This window comes from Perca fluviatilis, chromosome 13, assembly GCF_010015445.1.
Source record: "Perca fluviatilis chromosome 13, GENO_Pfluv_1.0, whole genome shotgun sequence".
Lineage (NCBI taxonomy): Eukaryota > Metazoa > Chordata > Actinopteri > Perciformes > Percidae > Perca > Perca fluviatilis.
Genome location: NC_053124.1, coordinates 21,005,617 through 21,024,407, shown reverse-complemented (window position 1 = coordinate 21,024,407; position 18,791 = coordinate 21,005,617). Strand labels below are relative to the sequence as shown.

Here is an 18,791-nt window from a genome sequence, read left to right as displayed (position 1 = left end):
AATGATCACCTCACAACAGACGATGGGGCTATGGAACTACTTACCGAAATAAAACAAGCAAAAACAACCCAACAAATAAATAAATGGTGAAAACAAAAATAAAAGTGTACACAAATGCAGAAAACACACACACACCGACTAACACGGAGATATGCGTATTCGAAATAGACTTTTATTCTATTTCGTATATGCATATATTGCGTTACCTTGTTATCAGAGGCTGTTTCCATGTGTTGGAGCTTAGTGATCTGTGCATTAAGAAGTGCTATTTCCCTGTCCTTCTCCTCCATCACCTTCAAAAGTCAGAGATTATAATGTGATGGCTATTAATAAACACGTTAGGTGAAAGTCCACTAAGAGGCAGCCTCATGGTGGACTACTGAAAGTACACCGATTGAGTCAAACAAAAAATGTGCGGGCAGTGGCAGTCTTGCAAAATGTGCAAACTAAAATTAGCAACATAGAGAAAATATCTCTTTATTAAATGAAACACCCAAACCAAAATGTTTTTGCCGTTTGAGAGAGAAATATAAATATTATATATACATAATTGTGGTATATGCATTACATAAAAAAGTCCTGTTTACAACTGATGGTCCAGTTTTTGGTTGTGTGAATACGCCAGAACTTCGGCCAACAGTTTTAAATTCACCAGCAACCAGTGGTTTATCTTTTGCTCTTCAGTACAACAGTTTGTGAGTAGAAAACACAGATTAATCACATAATAACTGAGAATACAAGTTTAAACATCTTTTAACACAATATGTGGCCAGTGTCTGTCCGATACTGATATCCACAGTTTTAGAGATAATAAACCACTTCTGGAATTTCTGGAATACAAAATCTTTCATAAAGATACTTTAAGATCTTTTCACACAAGGACGGCTCTTTACCTGGAGCATGCTATCCCTGGTTTCTAGGTATTGCTGCTGGCTGCTGATCTCCTTCCTCTGGATCTGCAGCTGCATGTGAAGCTGCTGCACCTCCTCGCTCTTGTTCTCCAGCTCTTCTCTGAACTGCTCCAGCTGCTCTTCCAGGTTACCGATCTGAGGCGACAGGTAAACATGGCAAGCACTTCAGAGGAGACACCACGTGACGACTGAAAATCCAACAACTCTGATTTCCTCTTCTTCGCTTGTTAGCTATAATTTTTTTCTACTATTCATGTAATTAAACAAAAATGCATATTTCAAAGGATACTACAGTAAGGGTTTGCCAATGCAGGACAAAGAAGTGTATGATGCATTACATGCAGTTACAATGCTATTGAAAAACATTGCTGTAACACCTGCATGCCGACTATAAACCACAAATTTAAAACATTTCACTCCCAGCTGGATCTTCAAATCATCAAATTGAAATATTATCCGTTGATTATCCTTCCTTAGCAGCACGCTACCTCTTTCTCTTTCCGCTCCAGAGCTTCTCTCTCCGTCTGTAACTGAGCCTCCAGTGTGGAGTGTTTTGCCTCTGTGATGGATGCATTCTGCTTCTTTTGTTCAATCTGCGACACACACAAAAGAAACTATTTAGCACAGCAGTTATTAACAGCATGCGCAGAAAGGCGTGAAGGAACAAGCTCTTGTGATCAAACAGATTTTCAAGGATGCAAACTATAAATGCATGTTGCTGTATCCTTTATCATGCAACTGGAACTCATTTGTAAAGCAGATATATGAGCATTTCCTGCACTGCTCCTTTTTGTTCACTCACAACAGTCCTCCACGAACACTGGGGGGCAATCTTGACAGTTGCTAGCCATCAGTGTTATCACTACAAACAGCCGGGCAGCTGAAGTAGACACACCCACACATTGTTCTCTCTCTCTCTCTCTCTCTCTCTCTCTCTCTCTCTCTCTCTCTCTCTCTCTCTCTCTCTCTCTCTCTCTCTCTCTCTCTCTCTCTCTCTCTCTCTCTCTCTCTCTCTCTCTTTTTCTTTTTTTTTTTTTTTCTCTCTCTCTCTCTCTCTCTCTCCCCCCCCCTCTTTCTCTCTCTCTCTCTCAACCCTCCTCCCGTTCCTTCTCCAGCTGTCATCTCATATACATCCTCACACACACACACACACACACACACACACACACACACACACACACACACACACACACACACACACACACACACACACACACACACACACACACACACACACACACACACACACACACACACACACCCTCTGCCATGCTCCACAGCTATTATTCAGACTGCTTTTTCTCTCTTGCCGTTTCTTACTCCGTCTCCTGGACATCCTTCATCTCCCTCCTCCCCCTCCCCTTCCTAACCTTCTCCAGGGAGTCAGCGCTGGCCAGCAGGGCCTGCTCCAGCTCGCGGATGCGGCTCTCCAGCTTGTCAATCTCTTCGTCGCGCTCTCCCAACTCACGACGCAGCTGCTCTGAGCTGAGCAGCAGCTCACTGCACCAATCCGCCTTCTCCTTTAGCTGCGAGGTCAGCTGGTCCACCTGGTAGTGAGAGAGAGAGAAATGAAAGGAGCAGGAGAGAGAGAGAGAGAGAGAGAGAGAGAGAGAGAGAGAGAGAGAGAGAGAGAGATGTTTAATGGGAACCGCTCTCAGACACCACACGCTACAGCATTGCTGGTACATGTACAGCTAGCTGGGAGGTCAGCTGATCCACCTGAGAAAGGAGGGGGCTGAGAGTGAAAAGAGGTGCAGGGACAGAGGGGAGAGAGAGAGATTTCATTCAGGGTGACAAACCACAGAGCAGTACATTAACCAGGAGGACCGCTGGCAGGTAACTGATCCATCTGTGAGACGGCAAAACATCAGCAGATCAATGAACAGGAGGAAGAAGGGTCCACAGGAGGAAGGTTTGTTTCGGATTATCTCAGGAAATGGGAAAATCTAGAGGGTAAACTGTTCCCCCTGCTTGATTTAACAAGAAAATAATGTTGTTTCATAAAAGACTGACTGACTTTTTTATGTATCTTGTTGTTTCATAAATGCCTTTGTAAAGATGTTATAGAAACCTGAATTTCTATTCAAAACAAAATGACACTGTAGTAAGGCAGATGAAATACACCCCCTCACTGACAGCCCTTCATTAAATATTAATGTGACAAGAGAGTATGATGAACTCTTCATGAGAGTACTTCTGCACTGAATGGTTTATTTATATTTCTTTAAGCTTTACTGTACCAGAATGTCCCTTGTAATTCATTTATGGATGGAATTCAAGTCAACTCCAGAGCGTTTGAAATTTTCTAAAAATGTCAACATTTCACATTGCTAATGTGGCAAATAAGGATTTTCCATGGTTAGTTTTACAAACTACAATTCATATTTATGTAAGAAGGTTCTTTGCATGGCCATGCAAAAAGTCAGTTTTGTATCGAAAACAATCATCATTAGAGAGGATACTTTCATGATGTTTGTTCTACACCGAGTTGGTGAACACCCTTCTTCCACCCCACTTTGTCTTCTGTTTTGCGGTTAAGTTTGGCATTGAGGGGAGGCACAAGAGAAAGGAGCAGAGTGAGAGAGGATAATTGAAGCCGCTTCCAAATGAAGACAAACACGGCAGAGATGGATCAAACCGGAAAAAGGAAGAGGAAACGCGAGATGGACAGGCCAGTAATTGCTACAGGATTGGGCGGGATTACTAAAACTAACTAAATGCTCTCTGGGGTAGACTTGATTCTACGTGTAGCTAGAAGCAATACCTTAGAGGTTACTCCATCCACCTGTAATAGCCACGGCAGAGAGAAGGCATAAAGGTTCAGAGGATGGAGATTTCAAGGGCAAGAGGGGAAAGAAAAAGCACTTAGTGATAATGAGGCAAGGGTTTCTGGAAATTATAGAAGTAGTACAGGTTATCTATCTTTTGGGTATTAGCCTGTGAGTTTAAAGCAGAAGTGAGACTGAAATTAATGCTATGAACACAAGGAAACCACAGAACTCATAGCTAAATACAGTCACAAGTTATATAATTCAAGTCTTTAAACAAACAGACCTTTCAAAGACTAACATGCAGCAGGGGCAAATCGAGGATACTTCAGTTACAAAGACAGTAAGGAAAGGACAGAGAACATTATGATACCGCTGAGCATTGAAGTCATCTTCCCCTGAGGGATTAACTGACTTAACTTGTAAAATGATGTTTCTGATAGGGCCCATAACCCAGTGTGGCTTATTTTCCTTTATATCATCAAAAGGAAAATGAGTTGAATTTAACTGTTTAATAACTTTAATTATTAATTAATTCATTTATTATTATTATTATTATTATTATTATTATTATTATTATTATTATTATTATTATTATAAACATGATGCCTTCAGTTAGCAGGGTATGATGCTTTACTGGCAAATTACTTTTTCCTGTGTAAGGATCCAGTCGTTTGGTTTGAGGACATAATTAGCGCCTCAAATTTGCTGCAAAATAATGACAACCGTGTTGATCAAAATTAAATTTGTCCTTGCCCAGAGTGAACTGGGGGCTAGATTGTGAGTGGATGGAAAATAACAGTCAATGATGAAATCTTTGAGAAGCCAAAGAGTAATATCAGCACAGACAAAGCAAATACATAAACAACATCAAGGTTAAAACTGCTGTGATGAATGAGACTGATGCACAAAAATAAATGTCATTCTGCCATTTTGTGCCGAATATGAAAACTTAAAAAAGCAGGTTAAGACCTTTTTCTATTACTGTCAACTACTCCTCATATACTTTATAATGATATAAAATGAAAATGTGACCATCAAAATCCAGTCAAAAATTCTGGACAGGACCAAAGGAAGGAAGTTACGAATTGACTGACGATAGTTGTGGAAATCAAAGATTACTGGGAAGACTAGCAACTGTATCTGTAGAAGCTAAGTGGGATCCTATAACAATAAAGATTACAGACATCTTGGTGCAGGTGTAATGTCTGTCATTGTTTACTTTTTGGCCACTTGGGGGCAATGGAACAAGGTGTAAACACAACATGGATTTATTATAGCCTTAAAAAGTTGATCTGCTGAATATGTTAGCAAACAGTCACCTATTAACACATCCAGTAGAGCAACATTAGCATTCATTTGAAGTGGAATTATCTAGCTCTTTAGCTGCTAAATGCTCCACTATGTTTACCAGCTACTTGCTAACTTTGTCTGTCTGCTGTTTGATGCTGAGCAGGTAGCGTACAGTGGATATAGCTGAGCTTTTGAGCTAGAAACAAGGTTAATGACAGCAATGACAGTGAACCAAGTTAAGTTGTGGGCTGTAAAATCTAAAAAATTTACTAAATTATTTAAAACGTTCAGTAGAGCTGAGAGGAAATGCAGAGTGAGAGGGTGATAAAATCTCTGTGGGTTCATCACTACAATCGACACATTTCACATCTTCACTTGACCCATTGTTAATAAAAACATATAGATAAGTGCAACTCTAATCTAAATCGTTTGGATTTAGTCTATAAAATCTCAGCAGTTGTCACTAAGCAAATCAAATCAATCATGACCTCATGACATGAGTATTCACTTCTGAAATGTGATATCTGGGGTTAAATTACATGTAATTGTCCTTATGTCATACAAACACATCTGAGTAACAGCTGCACCAGGGTAGTGATTGACTTCAGCAAATCTTATCACTCCCACTGTATTGTGTTTTCGATGATCGTGCAAATAAAACCTACTATTACACAACTGTAGGATCACAAGGAACAAACAATCCCACTCCAACTATTTGGTGTCATTTTGGAGGCAGCACAGGTAATTCTACCAGCTCTATTGTTCTTTCTTTCTGAGTCTCAGTGCAGTGTTTATAGCCATAACAACAGTGTTATTTTCAGAAAATAAGCATCTCTATTAATGCCTGGTCCTCTGGCAGAGAACAGAGCTTTCTCTTGTTACCTCTCGGTTTCTTTGCTCAGAGCCAGCCTGAAGCTTCTGTGGATTCTTCAGCTGTTGTTCAAGTTTCTGGATCTCCTGCTGGAAGAAATCCCTCTCGTGTTCTCGGTCCACAGCTTGTTCCTAGACACCAAAATAAAGACAAGAATATGAAAATATTGAATCAGATCTTCAATACTGGCTTGCTTTATTTGCAAAGGCAAATTCACTTATTAATCATCAGATGCTGTGAGAGCAAGGGCCCTATTTTAATGATCCAAGCGCACGGCGTGAAGAGCCTGGCGCAGGTGCATTCTGGGCGTGTACAAATCAACTTTTGCTAGTTTAACGGCGGAAAAAAGGGTCAGTGCGCCAGGCGCATGGTTCAAAAGGCTTGTACTTAGTGTCTTAATTAATCATACGTGTGTTTTGGGCGTAACATGCAATAAACCAATCAGAGTGTCATCTCCCATTCCCTTTAAAGCAACACTATGTAACTTTTAGACCTACAGGTGGTCTCATTGGAACTACAGCTGCAGCTAAAAGTTTCATAATGTTGCTTTAAAAGCCAGGCGTGTTTGTACCTTGGCGCATTGCTATTATGAAAGCGGATTTGCTAAGCAGGAAGGAGAGATTTTCAGGAGAATAAACTGATCTGCTCGTGAGTGAAGTGAAAGCGCAAGAGCAGATCATATGGCATGAGCTCTATGCCACCAAAACTATTTCACATTGTAATATTTTGTATTTTTTATCTTTTGCATGCTTGTTTGCTGCTGCGCGTCCCTGTGTGTGTAAGGACAGTGTGCGCGCACTGTGCACAAGCCTAAAATATTTGCGTTTTAAAATAATAAAATGCTGCGTTATTGACTTTAGACCAGGTTTTTGTTGGTCAATGGTGTGATCACTTTCCGCGGCAAGGTGGAGGGTGGGGGTCTGGCCTTGACCAACTGCCACTTTGCTCGTTTGAAAGCCAATATGTCTCTCTCTCATGGGTGGGCCAAAACAGAGAAAGAGGAGGTAACCTTGCACCTTATGACCTCATAAGGAGAAGATTCCAGATCGGCCCATCTGAGCTTTCATTTTCTCAAAGGCAGAGCAGGATACCCAGGGCTCGGTTTACACCTATCGCATATTAATGTTAAGAAACCTCATAAAGTGAAATTTTCATTCCATGGGACCTAAAGGTGTTGACATTTAAAAAAAAAAAGGTGTTGTCTGCAACATATCCTGTCCCAAGAAACAGTCATGGTTGTAACATACGTTGCGAGATATTGTGATGAGTTTTTAAAAAGTTTTCATTTTTTACTTGCCACTTGGCTATTACTAATAAGGGACAATAACTGCATGCAGAACAGAAGCAAAGGACACTTTGCAAAAGATTTGAAGCACTAGGGATTCTTTTCTTGATTAATCAATAAATAGCTTGGTTTGTAAAATGTTGAAAATTTAAATAAGAATGAACATAAGAATAAACACTTCCCACAAATTCAAATTGCCTTTTTGTTTGTCCAACCACAGTCTTAAACTCAAAGATATTTAATTCACTGTGATAAATGACAATAAAAGCAGCACATATTTTACATTTAAGAGCTCGAGACACATAGCTTTATGAACATTTTTGCCTAAAAATGACCTGAACAATTCATCGATTAACAAAATTCTTGCCGATTTTCTGCAAATCAATTAATTAATTCATCTCCAATCAAAATTTTATTCATGGTTTAAAGCTGCCCAAATATGAATACAAATATAATCATTTTGTCACTGACTGAGAGTATACATCATTTTGAATATTGAGTAAAAGCTACATGAGACTATTGGCCATTTTCTTTGTCACTCACATCGAGGAACCTCCTGTTCTTCTCCATCTGTTTCTCCAGAGCTTGGACCTGTTGTCGGAGGTCTCCGCTCTCTGTGCTCTGAGCGTGCTCCAACTCGATCACCCGGTTGACCTGCTCCTCCAGCTCCACCTCCAGCAGCTTCACCTGCTTCAGGAGGTCGGCATTCTCCTTTTCGGCCTGACGCTGTACCTCCACCTTCTCCTTCATCAGCTTTTCCGTCTCCTCCAGAAGGTCTACAGAATACAGCGGAGGAAGGAGGGGAGGTTAGGCATCACTGCCTGTCAACTGTAAGTGGCGAACTTCAGTTAATGATTCATTCAGGTTTGATTTTGGTGATGAACAGGATGCTGAGATGGAGCTACTGAAGAGTCTGAAAGAGCCATGTGATTGGATTGAATGGCTTTTTGCCATGTTATTAAAAAAATATTGAAAAAAAATAATAGGTCAACTTCCTTCTCTGAAATGTTACAATTTAAATTTTAATGTTGTGGTCACATATATAGCTTCAACTGAATACAAGGCTAACTTCAGACTCTTCAAACATCTCAGTCAACTTCCCAACATGATGCCCCGTTACTAAACATGATTCCCCATTATGATGCCTCTTTGCCCTTCCGCTGCCACCAATTAACAACCCACACCGGTTTACCCAGGATCAAACTCCGCAGGATTAGTGCAAAAGTAAAAAGGTGAGAGAGTGCAAGTGACAGAACAAACACGTGGACAGCCCAGACATTGCGATATCCATGCCCAATAAGCATTTACAGGCAGGGGAGATGGACTTCCTGAACAGCCAATAATCTCACTCACTCAAAGAAATGCTGTAAGCACAGCATCTACAGCTCTAAAAATATATAACAATAAAAAATATGCTTAATTCAGAGTGTAGATAATTGACAGTGAGGAAATAATGACTAAATATAAGTGTCTGAAGATTACTTTCATTTCATCATGCTAAAATGAGTGCTTAACATCGACTCCAAGACATTAAAAATGACGAACCGGGACAAAAATCAATCAAGATGAAAAGCTGAAGCAAAGGTTAGTGATTGAACTGAGTGAGTTTGTGAGCCAATAGCAAGCAAGCTCCAATATTTGCTGGATTAGTTGCTGGATTAGAGTTAAGATATTAAGATATAGAGATATTGTGTCACTCAGCTACTGTAGACAATTATAAGGAACATATAGTAGATATGACTGAGCCATGCTCAAAGTGGACACACCTGCTTCAGGTGCTGCAACCATTGCAGCTTCAACTAGGCCTATAGGAGAATAAGAAAGCACAGGAATGTAACATGCTCTTGTTTATGTCATGAACATGAAAAGTCTTAGATAAAGAATAGAAAAGGGTGACGACAAAATGGCAGTGCTTTTGTCTGTTTCACAGCAGTAGGTTAATGCTGTAGAAAGGATGCTGTGAAAGGAAAAGGTTTCTGAAATAGCCCCTTTGGTTTACACCCTTAGATACAGAATACTCACCATTTTATCAGAGAATTTACTGGGATACCTTTTTGATTATACAGGAGTTATAATGCAAAATTAGCAGATAAAGTTATCGAGCTTCATGTTTCCGGAAGCACTTCTTGGCGAATATCTGTAAATATATGACTTGTGGCACAAATACTGGTAGCAACTTTGTAAGAAATGTAGAGTTGCCTCAGAGTTGTTACAATGAAGAAAAAAAAACATTCCAAAAATAAACATTTTATTGACTTTTTGACCTTTGGTCTGAATTTCTGTCGCTGACAATGCACCTACATTATGGCTAATGTAGGCTCTTTGATAAAAACCAGTATAGATTTTATTGTATACTGTCAATATACACTTCTTTGAAACAGGAGCTAAAACAATGATAACGACTGCTGTATGACATGCAGCTGACTGACTCTTGGTCAATGTTTCACAAATTAAGCTGTCCTGTGTAATTCAAGGAACACTTTATGATTTCATTTAGGTGAGGCATTTTTCTTTTAATACAACCATACCAAACTATCTTAAACTTGAGCATTGATAAAAAAAAGAACCGAAAACCTGAGAAATTGTGTATTTTTGTTTCCTCATCTATTATCTTTGGTACACTAACTATGATGCAATAAAGTTCACATAATCAAACATACACTAAATTCAGTTCCTGTTTAGAATTTCCTAATATGTTCCTTTCAACTGTAAGGATAATAACTTCCTGTGACTGGGCTATTAAAAATCTGTATAGAGTATATTGTCGGTAAATGAATTCTGGGATACTTACGAAGCTCACGGGGCCCGGCGTGCTCCCTCATGGCGTCTTGTTGCCGTGACAGCAGCTCCCGCTCCTCCTGCATCTGAAGCCTCTCGTGTTCCAGCTCTTGCAGCCGGCTTCCTGTTACCTGCATGGAGAAAGGACATTCAGTTACAGACTGGCAGAAAATGGATACATAGAGTATGATGAATGTAAATAGATGTTGTTATTTAACATTTAGACTGGGGATGTTCTGTATTTGACAATAAGAAAAATATACAGTATATCACCAGCGCTTTAGCTTGAATACATACATAATGATATGTTATTATGATACTAAAGAGAATCGACACTACCTAAGTGTTTTTTTTTTCTGGCAGATATTTTAACTAATTCAACCTCAAGTATTACACGTGAGTCACTACTGTTCTGCGCCAGAGGCACAAAAAAAAAAAGGTAATTATTTTTCTCCTCTCTGCAGCTGGAATGCCTCACCTGCAGCTCTTGCTCGAGGGTCAGATGAAGCTCTTCCTTGTGACGTAACTGCTCCTCCAGTGCAGCCCGTTCACCCGTGTAGCCATCAATCAGACCTGAATGTGGATGAAGCAAGAGGACACTTATAGAGGGAGCTAAAATGTAAATTCATAATTTCCCTTTCATAACGTTATTGCATCTTTCATAGCCGCCCATTCTTACTTAACAGAAGAATTAAGAGGAATTAGGCTACTTTGAGACATAACCAGCTTCAGTCAAACATGCACACACGCACACGCACACGCACACACACACACACACACACACACACACACACACACACACACACACACACACACACACACACACACACACACACAATCCAGATGAACAAGCACTTAACAAGAGGACACAAAATCCAAGGTAACCGACAACACAACAGCAAACAAAAACGTACATACATAAATGCCAAGGCACGCAAACTTGCATACAAATGCAGAAACACAAATGAGCATGGCTGACCCATTTTGCTTGACAGACTGAGCTGTAAACACAATGAAATGCAATCATTACTGTACTGCTCTGTCACAGGTCAGCAAGCATTAGGCACCAGGATGTATTCAGCTCACAGTTATAGGAAGTGGGGTACACACACACACACACTTATTTATTAATTTACTGTAACTTTGGCATAGAATGAGACCCGTTCTAAAAGGTACAATTTTAATATTATCTGACTTGATACATGTTTGAGGCTTTTATGGGCTCAATGCGCTCTGTGTGTTATGTAAAACAGAGAAAGGCAGAAGGTAAAACACCTGTGTGGTCAGGAGATAACTATTATTTTAGACATCTAAGCAGGAACCAAAGCTTTGTGCAAAGTTTGCCTAAGGAGGGATCCCTACATAGCTATCCAATGCATGTGATTAATTACATTAAAAAAAACATTGTCTACTAACCAAACAGAGCTCTACTGGGAATCCATAATCACATATACTCTGCAAGACAATATTTCCACAGCTTCATGTTGTCCAACTTAGTCTTTTCCAGATTGTTAAACCATAACAAAAGAATACTTTTCATCCTTTTCACAGACATATATGTTCTGTCTATCAGTGAAGAGGATCTTTTTCCAGTATGAGCCTGTCTCTTTGTTTAATTTAAAACCAGTTTGAAAAGGCCACACCCTGAGCTTTCACCTGTGTGGATCACCCACACAATAGGAGGGGAATTATATATCTTTCACTTCATTGGCATTTGCACAAGGAGATGTCCAAGAAACAAGAGGCTGAGCAGATGTCAAGCACTCCCTAAAAGTTAATGAAGAAGATGCATGCCACATAACCACATAGGCACAGGACTTTTTTACATAAAATGACGGGGAATAGTTTGGGATGTAGCATCTATTTTCTTATCGAGCTGAAACAATTTGTTGATTAATCAATTAGTCAATTGATAGAAAATTAATTGCCAACAATTTGAAAATTGACAGATTGTTTGCCATTTTTCAAGCAAAAATATTAAATATCTGGTTTCAGCTTCTAAATTTTGAGGATTTGTTGCTTTACTTTGACAAATAAAATAAATTATAATATAATAATTGTTAGTTGCAGTCCTATTCTCCATAATGTTTCTTCTTTTATCTTTTACAGCTTGACACATTGTCTCCCTCTTTGATAGTCAATGCTGTAAAACTTTATGACAGCAAATATTTGCTATTCTTCAGCACCTCTATAGGATTACAGAAAACAAACATCATAACAGGATACCACTAAAGATAATAAAAGATTAGAAAAGGCTATACACTCACCACTGTTCAGTGTGAACACAAAGCCAGAAAGAAAGAAATGACTGCTGTACTGTACATTTGCCAATTTGTGTGAGAGACTTAAAGTCAGCCCAGTCGACTGGTGAGTGAGAGAGTGGATGTGGTTATAACAGTTGACCCTCGTGGACCAGCTGTCTCTGACATGGATGGGACATTATTACCCCAATAAAATCTGTCACAGCACTTACACTGTTGTCAACAAATGGCCACTGACTTCTTGGTGAATCAAAGTTAATGAAGCTTAAAGATTTTACGGTGTTCTCACACGGATACCTTCACCTCCAAAAACACAAACCCTCATGATTTAGTTGTCAAACACATATCAGAGACAGGCTGCCAAACAGAAATTACCATTTGTCGATTTGTCACCACAGATGGTCTCTCACGCCTGTACTCTCCCTTTCAAACAGCTGATCCCAGCACTCCCTGTAACACCCCCCTCCCCCAAAAGGATGCACAGATGCTTTTTCACTTCAGTTCCTCATTATGCTCTCAGTTTTCTGTAATTATTCTGACATAAAGACACACCTTATCACATCTTCAATTAGAGAAATAGAGAGTACTGCCATTCATCCTATATAGAGGCTATAAATAAATCCTATAAAGAAGCTACAAACAGTGGATGACAGTACTGTGCAGACTTCCTACCCCACATAGAAATTGACCAACATTTAAATCAAATGAATGTACAAGCCAGGGAAACAAATTCATGTATTCCATGCTGATCATATTTCCTATAAATGAACATGTTTTTCAGAAAAACTCACCCTCAGCCCGGTGAAGTTCCAGAGCCAGCTGCTCCCGTGCCCGGGCTTCCTCGGACAACCGTTCCTGCAGCTCCTCCTGCTTCTGAAGCAGTTCGTTCATCTCCTGGTTGTGGCGGAAGGACTCCCGCATCAGCTCAGTCTGGGTCATCCTGGCATGTTCAAGCTGAGAGGGGAAGAGGAAAGAGTCACACAAGGAGAAGAGTTAGGGAAATAGGACATTAAATAAGCTTAGAAGAACATCCATTGAAAAGGAATTATTTGCCCTAAAGGGGAAGTCCACGGATTAAAAAAAAATAGTTATTGACGTTCTTGTTTTCTACATATAAAATGTTTATTCTCATGTAATGCATAACAGTGGACCACAGTTTATTGATCTCAATGTCCATTTGATTATTTTGACATTACATTTACCAACATCATATGAATGGAACCTAGAAAATATCCTTTAAAATATCAAGATATTGATATCAACCATATCTTTCAGCCCATTTGGAAAACAGATTTTGTCTACTTACTGTAATATGATAGATAGATAGATAGATAGATAGATAGATAGATAGATAGATAGATAGATATAGTAGATTTAGTTCAATACCAGTATCATTCACTTTAAAGATTTGCAGCTAGAAAGCAAATTCCCTAATTTCAATACAAAGTTAAGCAAGTTGTTTAAAGTTACTTAGAAAAGCATTTTGTTGTCACCTTTAGGAATATACTGCCATTACATAAGGTTTGACAAAACAGTTCATGGTATTAATGCATAATGTGCAGACAGACTTTAAAGTAATGGCATTGGACAAAAAGGCAACTTGTACAAAAGTCAACAACAAAATGAAGTTATGTGCAAATGTGACAGAAACACACTGAAATGATTATATGAAATTAGTTTAATAACCTTCAGGTCAGGTGACAGAAGGCATCTTTTCCGTGTGTCACAGCTATGAAATCATCATATTGCAATAACCCGTGAACACGCTCCCATTTATTACTTTCCATAGATTACTGTATCTCCCTGAGCAAAGGTCTTTTTGTAACATTATGGGAACCAGGAAGTGGTAACATGACCCTGGCACATAGAAGTCTTTAATCTTTCACCTACGGTTTCAAAAGCAGCACAGAAAGAGCTGCTGTGCTCCTACGTGGAATGGCTTTTAAATTACATCATCTGCATGCGCAGACCTGAACGACAAAACAAAAAGCTGTGGTGATTGTACCTATAAAATATTAATCAAAAGGACAGTACTCTCCATCCAATGTGCAGACTGTTTAAAATTGCACTAACCCAATCTCTTCGTACAATTTAAAAACTCCAACGCAGTTCAGTTACAGTACATTTACCAGGTGTAAACTTACTGTGTACGGAGGAGTAGGCAGGGAGATTTTGGAGATAACCTTAAGAAGGTGACCATTAGTCCTGTGATTGACATGCGAGATTTGCGTCTGTACCACCACAGCATTTTTCTCGTTCAAGGTGCTGCATAATGGGAAAGGTCGGGGAAGGGGTACACGAGATTCCACTTCGTACACATCCTGGTCCTCCCCTTCCATCCACGTGCTGCTCTGCATGCCTGAGTTCCAGTAAGAGCGGTAGGAATCCATGGTAAAAGATAGATGGATGAAGGGAGACCTTCCAACCTCGGTTCGTTATGTTGGAGCTCCTTTTCTGGAATTATCAAAAGAGGTTCCCATTTGCCATGACCTGCCAGGCTGAGCTGTGCAACCCCAACTGAGAAAAAAGTCCAGTGGGGGATAAAGCTGTGAGCAACGTTGTGGTAGCTCCAAGCAACAGTTTCTATGTGTTTTCAACACACACAAGAAGAGTAAACAACAATTGGAGAGGGTCACATTCACGTAATCTCAATCACATGCTGCTGGTCGGAGGTAGAACAGGTTCCAGGTAAATGTCGAGAGAGAAAGTCATCCGAGTTCATGTGCTTTCTTATGGTCCTACCAAAAAGTGTCATCCTCGACAGCAGGTGAAAGTCACATCTTGCTCCGGCAGTTTAAAAGGCATTCCTGTACACACCCACAGGAGGTTTGTAAACACAAAGGCAAGCGTTTCTTCTCTTCATGTCCTCTTTGAAGATCTCCAACCCTCCTTCTCTTTTCTCTCTGACCTTATTTCTTCAGAGTGAAACCATATCATGCCGCTCGGTAAAGCTCACACCCCCACGTCTGCTCCGGCTTGCTCTCCTCTCTCTCATTGGAGATTCATTGACAATACTATGCTGCCGTAGCAACCGCGACCTGCAGGGAAGCCTCCCAGGGGCCCCTTTTAATTGTTTAGTCCGAGCGGCAGCCAGCCGAGGGTGAAATGACAGCGCTTGGATCTTAAGTCTTTCACTGTTTCGTTTTTACTTATTTCTAGGATTGCTGTCATTTCCGTTCCACGCATGCTCCCCTTCTCATTCCATAATATTACTCACTGTAGCCGGATCTCTCTGTCCTGTCAGGCGAGGCTTACTTACCCAAGGCAGGCTACTGTCACTACGTTACACTCACTTAGCCTCTGTCTACCTACGTGCTCCAAAGAATTAAATCCCAGACTTCCAGGCCAGGTTTTCACCACTCAAGACGAGAGGATTGTTCTTTCACTTCCTACATTGATCGCACACAGCAGGATATTGTTCAGCAAAAGTGGGAGGGAAGCAGGTGTGGCTTCTATCATTAGAACCAGGTAGATTTAGCAGATAGAACACAGGCTCTCCCTGTACACATAAATAACCTACAGACAGCACACGCCCTCCCCACAAAAAGTTGTCAAACTGGATTCCGTCCCTATGTAGCAGCAGATAGAAGCAATTAAGGCATTCTGACATGCCGCCTCTTGGTCCCACCTACTGTATCTGTTTGGCATGTCAACCGTCATACTGACTGCACACAAACAATTTCCACGTCTCACCGGCAGATAATGGGAGTGGACAATAAGTTAGCAAACACCTTCTCCAGGGAAATAATTTACAGCAGTAGTTTAACAAAGACACTTAACATTCCTGGACGGCTTGTGTCATCAATCTCTGCTTCTCAGACAAGAAGTGACGACCCAGCACCGCTTACAGACAAGACTAATGTATATCAGATCAATAGCAGCAGGGAAATCATTGAACAAACCATTAAGTGGATTTGTTGTTTACAAGTTTATTGTGCTGTTAATGGTGTGTACTTGGAGGAGACGCAAACAGTGTAACACATAATTTGCTAGAAAAATCTATGATGTGGTTTTGACGGGGCTGCAATTTATGATTATTTACGACTTTTGAGCATTTTCTTGACAAATTTATTGTCATAAATTTTTTTTTTCCCAGAACCCATCTTGACATTTAATGTATAAATTATCTTTGAAGTAAAAAAGCTAGAACCAGTGAATTTTCTGGCATTTTTGCTTATGTTTTTTTTTTTTTAATAATGGATAGTTTATCAAATTTGTTGCAGACTTATCAAATTATGAATTGATCTCTATTGTTTACTATCATAAACAACTCTGTTAGTGGACCAAACCAAAATGTCTTGAGTTTGTGACACCAAGGTATAGAAATGTACAGCGTGTATAAGTTGTAGTGCTACAGTAATAATAATAATAATAATAATAATAATAATAATAATAATAATAATATCAAAAATGACAAACAGAAGATCAGTTTGTCAGATCATTCTCAGTTTGATGATACAAAATAAAAAAAATGAAGAAAACCCACCAAAAAGATCAAGAAAAAGAAAAAGGTACTGAAGAGAGAGGGTGTATCGTAATCTAAATGTGGTAAATACAGTAGCCTTTAAAAACAAATTATTCAATAAATAACATTCAACCAACAGCCACTCTGCGGTGTAAATGGATGCTGCAACAACAGTGATGCTCGGCCTGAAATTTCTTTAAAGCTATTTTTAGATCGGCAAGATAAAACCCATCTCAGCGTAAGTAACGCATGAAATACAGCCAACGGGAAGATGTGATGTGCTGTGCAGTTACAGTAACACATTCAATGGCCTAGTTAAACTGGCCCTGTCTCTGTGGCTGACACTGGACACAGCGGGTGCACTACATGTACAGCCTGAGGGGGGGTGGAGTTGTTCTGTCCACTACTGACTACGATAGGCTGATCGACCAGACAGAAGCTCAGTGTAAACACAGTTCGTATCTATAGGCAACCACTGGGAATGAGGCAGCTCTTTTGTCTGTGAATTCTAGACAGGCCAACTTTGTTGCTGGCCACATTCTGCAGTCTCATCCCCATTATGCCTCCATGAACAGGCGTAAAAACCCACAGAGGGGGTTAACAGTGTTGAGTGTGGGTATTTAAATGTTTTGACAAAGCCTAAATGTGTCACTAGAGCTTTCTGCACAAACACACACAGGACTGCTCATGATGAATTCTTCTGAATGTCAACCTGAAAAGAACCCACTTCACTTGACAAAGCACTTTAAACTACTATAACACTGGAGTATTGAAAGTTGGCATCAAATGTTTGGTCAGATTATTAGGCTGGTTTGGTCATACTTAGATTATATTATCCTAATCTACGTAAATCAGGAAACTTTTTTAAATCAGTATATATTAGTATATAATAGTTTATATTTTTGGAAATGTGCTTTTTTTGCAGAGAGTTAGATGAGGATATTGATACTGCTGTCTGACTGGCAATTGTCATTTCTACATGTTGTTTTCTTGGAGATATAACATCTTAATTAGTGCGTTGTACAATTGCTGGTATGCAAATAGTTACCTTTTTAGAGAGGCAGTTTAATCGTTTTCCCATTTCCAGTCTTTATGCTAAGCTGAAACCACCAGCTGCATATTTGTTATGATAAAATAAAAGGTTTAAAAACATGTTTCTGTCCCGCAGTAAAGTAAAACATTGAAAAAAAGTATTGTTTACTACAGAAAATCAACTTTTGTATTGGCACCAATGTAACATTTTCAAAAGGCTAGCCAGCCTACTATCATGAACTATTATATTATTTTGTACCTTACAGTAACTCATGCTTTAGATTAAACACTATAAGAGTTTCTCAGCGAGCAGAAAGTGCCATACACAGTCAGACAAGTGTCCAACGGTACATTGATCCCAGGTCACTTTACTAACAATGCTTGTACCTGGTTGGTGGTGTCGTTGATGGCCATCAACATCTTCTCCAGAGCAGTTTGGAGACGTCTGCTTATGCCCATCAGAAGCTCCTCATTCTCCAGCTGTGTCCCCGCCCCATGCAGCAGGTTGTCCATCATCTGCTGGGACACCTCCAGACCCTCGTCAGCCTCAGTCTCCCTGGACCACAGACTCAAATTGTCTGTGGCGGTCTCGCTGCCATGGCAACTTTCTGCAGAGTGACCTGGTATGACAAGAAGAACAGAGAGCAGAAAAATATGACACACAAACCTGATGTACCGGTATATTACATTGTCAACACATTTAAAATTCACTCAGATATTTAACAGCTTCCTAGAAAAAAAATTTTTTTAACCTGTATGCCCAATCTTTAGATAGATACACCAGGATACTGGGAGAGAATAATCAGCACAATCATATTATATATTATATTTAGCTTCTTAAAACCACTTGAAGCTCACTTAATGAAATTAAATTAATTTTAATTGGTTAGTCTTGGTGTAAGACAAGGACTACCTTTAAAAAGTGCTAGTCATGTGTATTTTTTATTCATGACAGAACAGGATGCAAATCAGTGTTAAATATATAAAACCATAAAAAGAGAATATTAATGATAGCAGCAGGCAGCGAGATGGCTCAAAATTTACAGTGTTTTAACATTACAATTTCCTTTATATGAAAAATGTTTTTGTATTGGAACAACAAACCGAGACAGAGCAGTGGCTCTTTT

General features: G+C 39.6%; 1 protein-coding gene across 1 annotated transcript in view; it reads right to left on the bottom strand.

The window, feature by feature from the left end:
• akap9 (A kinase (PRKA) anchor protein 9) overlaps positions 1-18,791 on the bottom strand; it is a 69,388-nt gene that overhangs the window by 16,983 nt on the left and 33,614 nt on the right. Inside the window, exons 21-31 of the mRNA XM_039820922.1 lie at positions 18,052-18,284; positions 12,959-13,121; positions 10,385-10,479; positions 9,920-10,037; positions 8,895-8,933; positions 7,672-7,904; positions 5,855-5,974; positions 2,282-2,458; positions 1,400-1,504; positions 894-1,046; positions 207-293 (exon numbers count right to left, since the gene is read on the bottom strand). Coding sequence (XP_039676856.1) covers positions 207-293; positions 894-1,046; positions 1,400-1,504; positions 2,282-2,458; positions 5,855-5,974; positions 7,672-7,904; positions 8,895-8,933; positions 9,920-10,037; positions 10,385-10,479; positions 12,959-13,121; positions 18,052-18,284 — 1,523 coding nt within the window. The remainder of the gene's footprint in view (positions 1-206; positions 294-893; positions 1,047-1,399; positions 1,505-2,281; positions 2,459-5,854; positions 5,975-7,671; positions 7,905-8,894; positions 8,934-9,919; positions 10,038-10,384; positions 10,480-12,958; positions 13,122-18,051; positions 18,285-18,791) is intronic.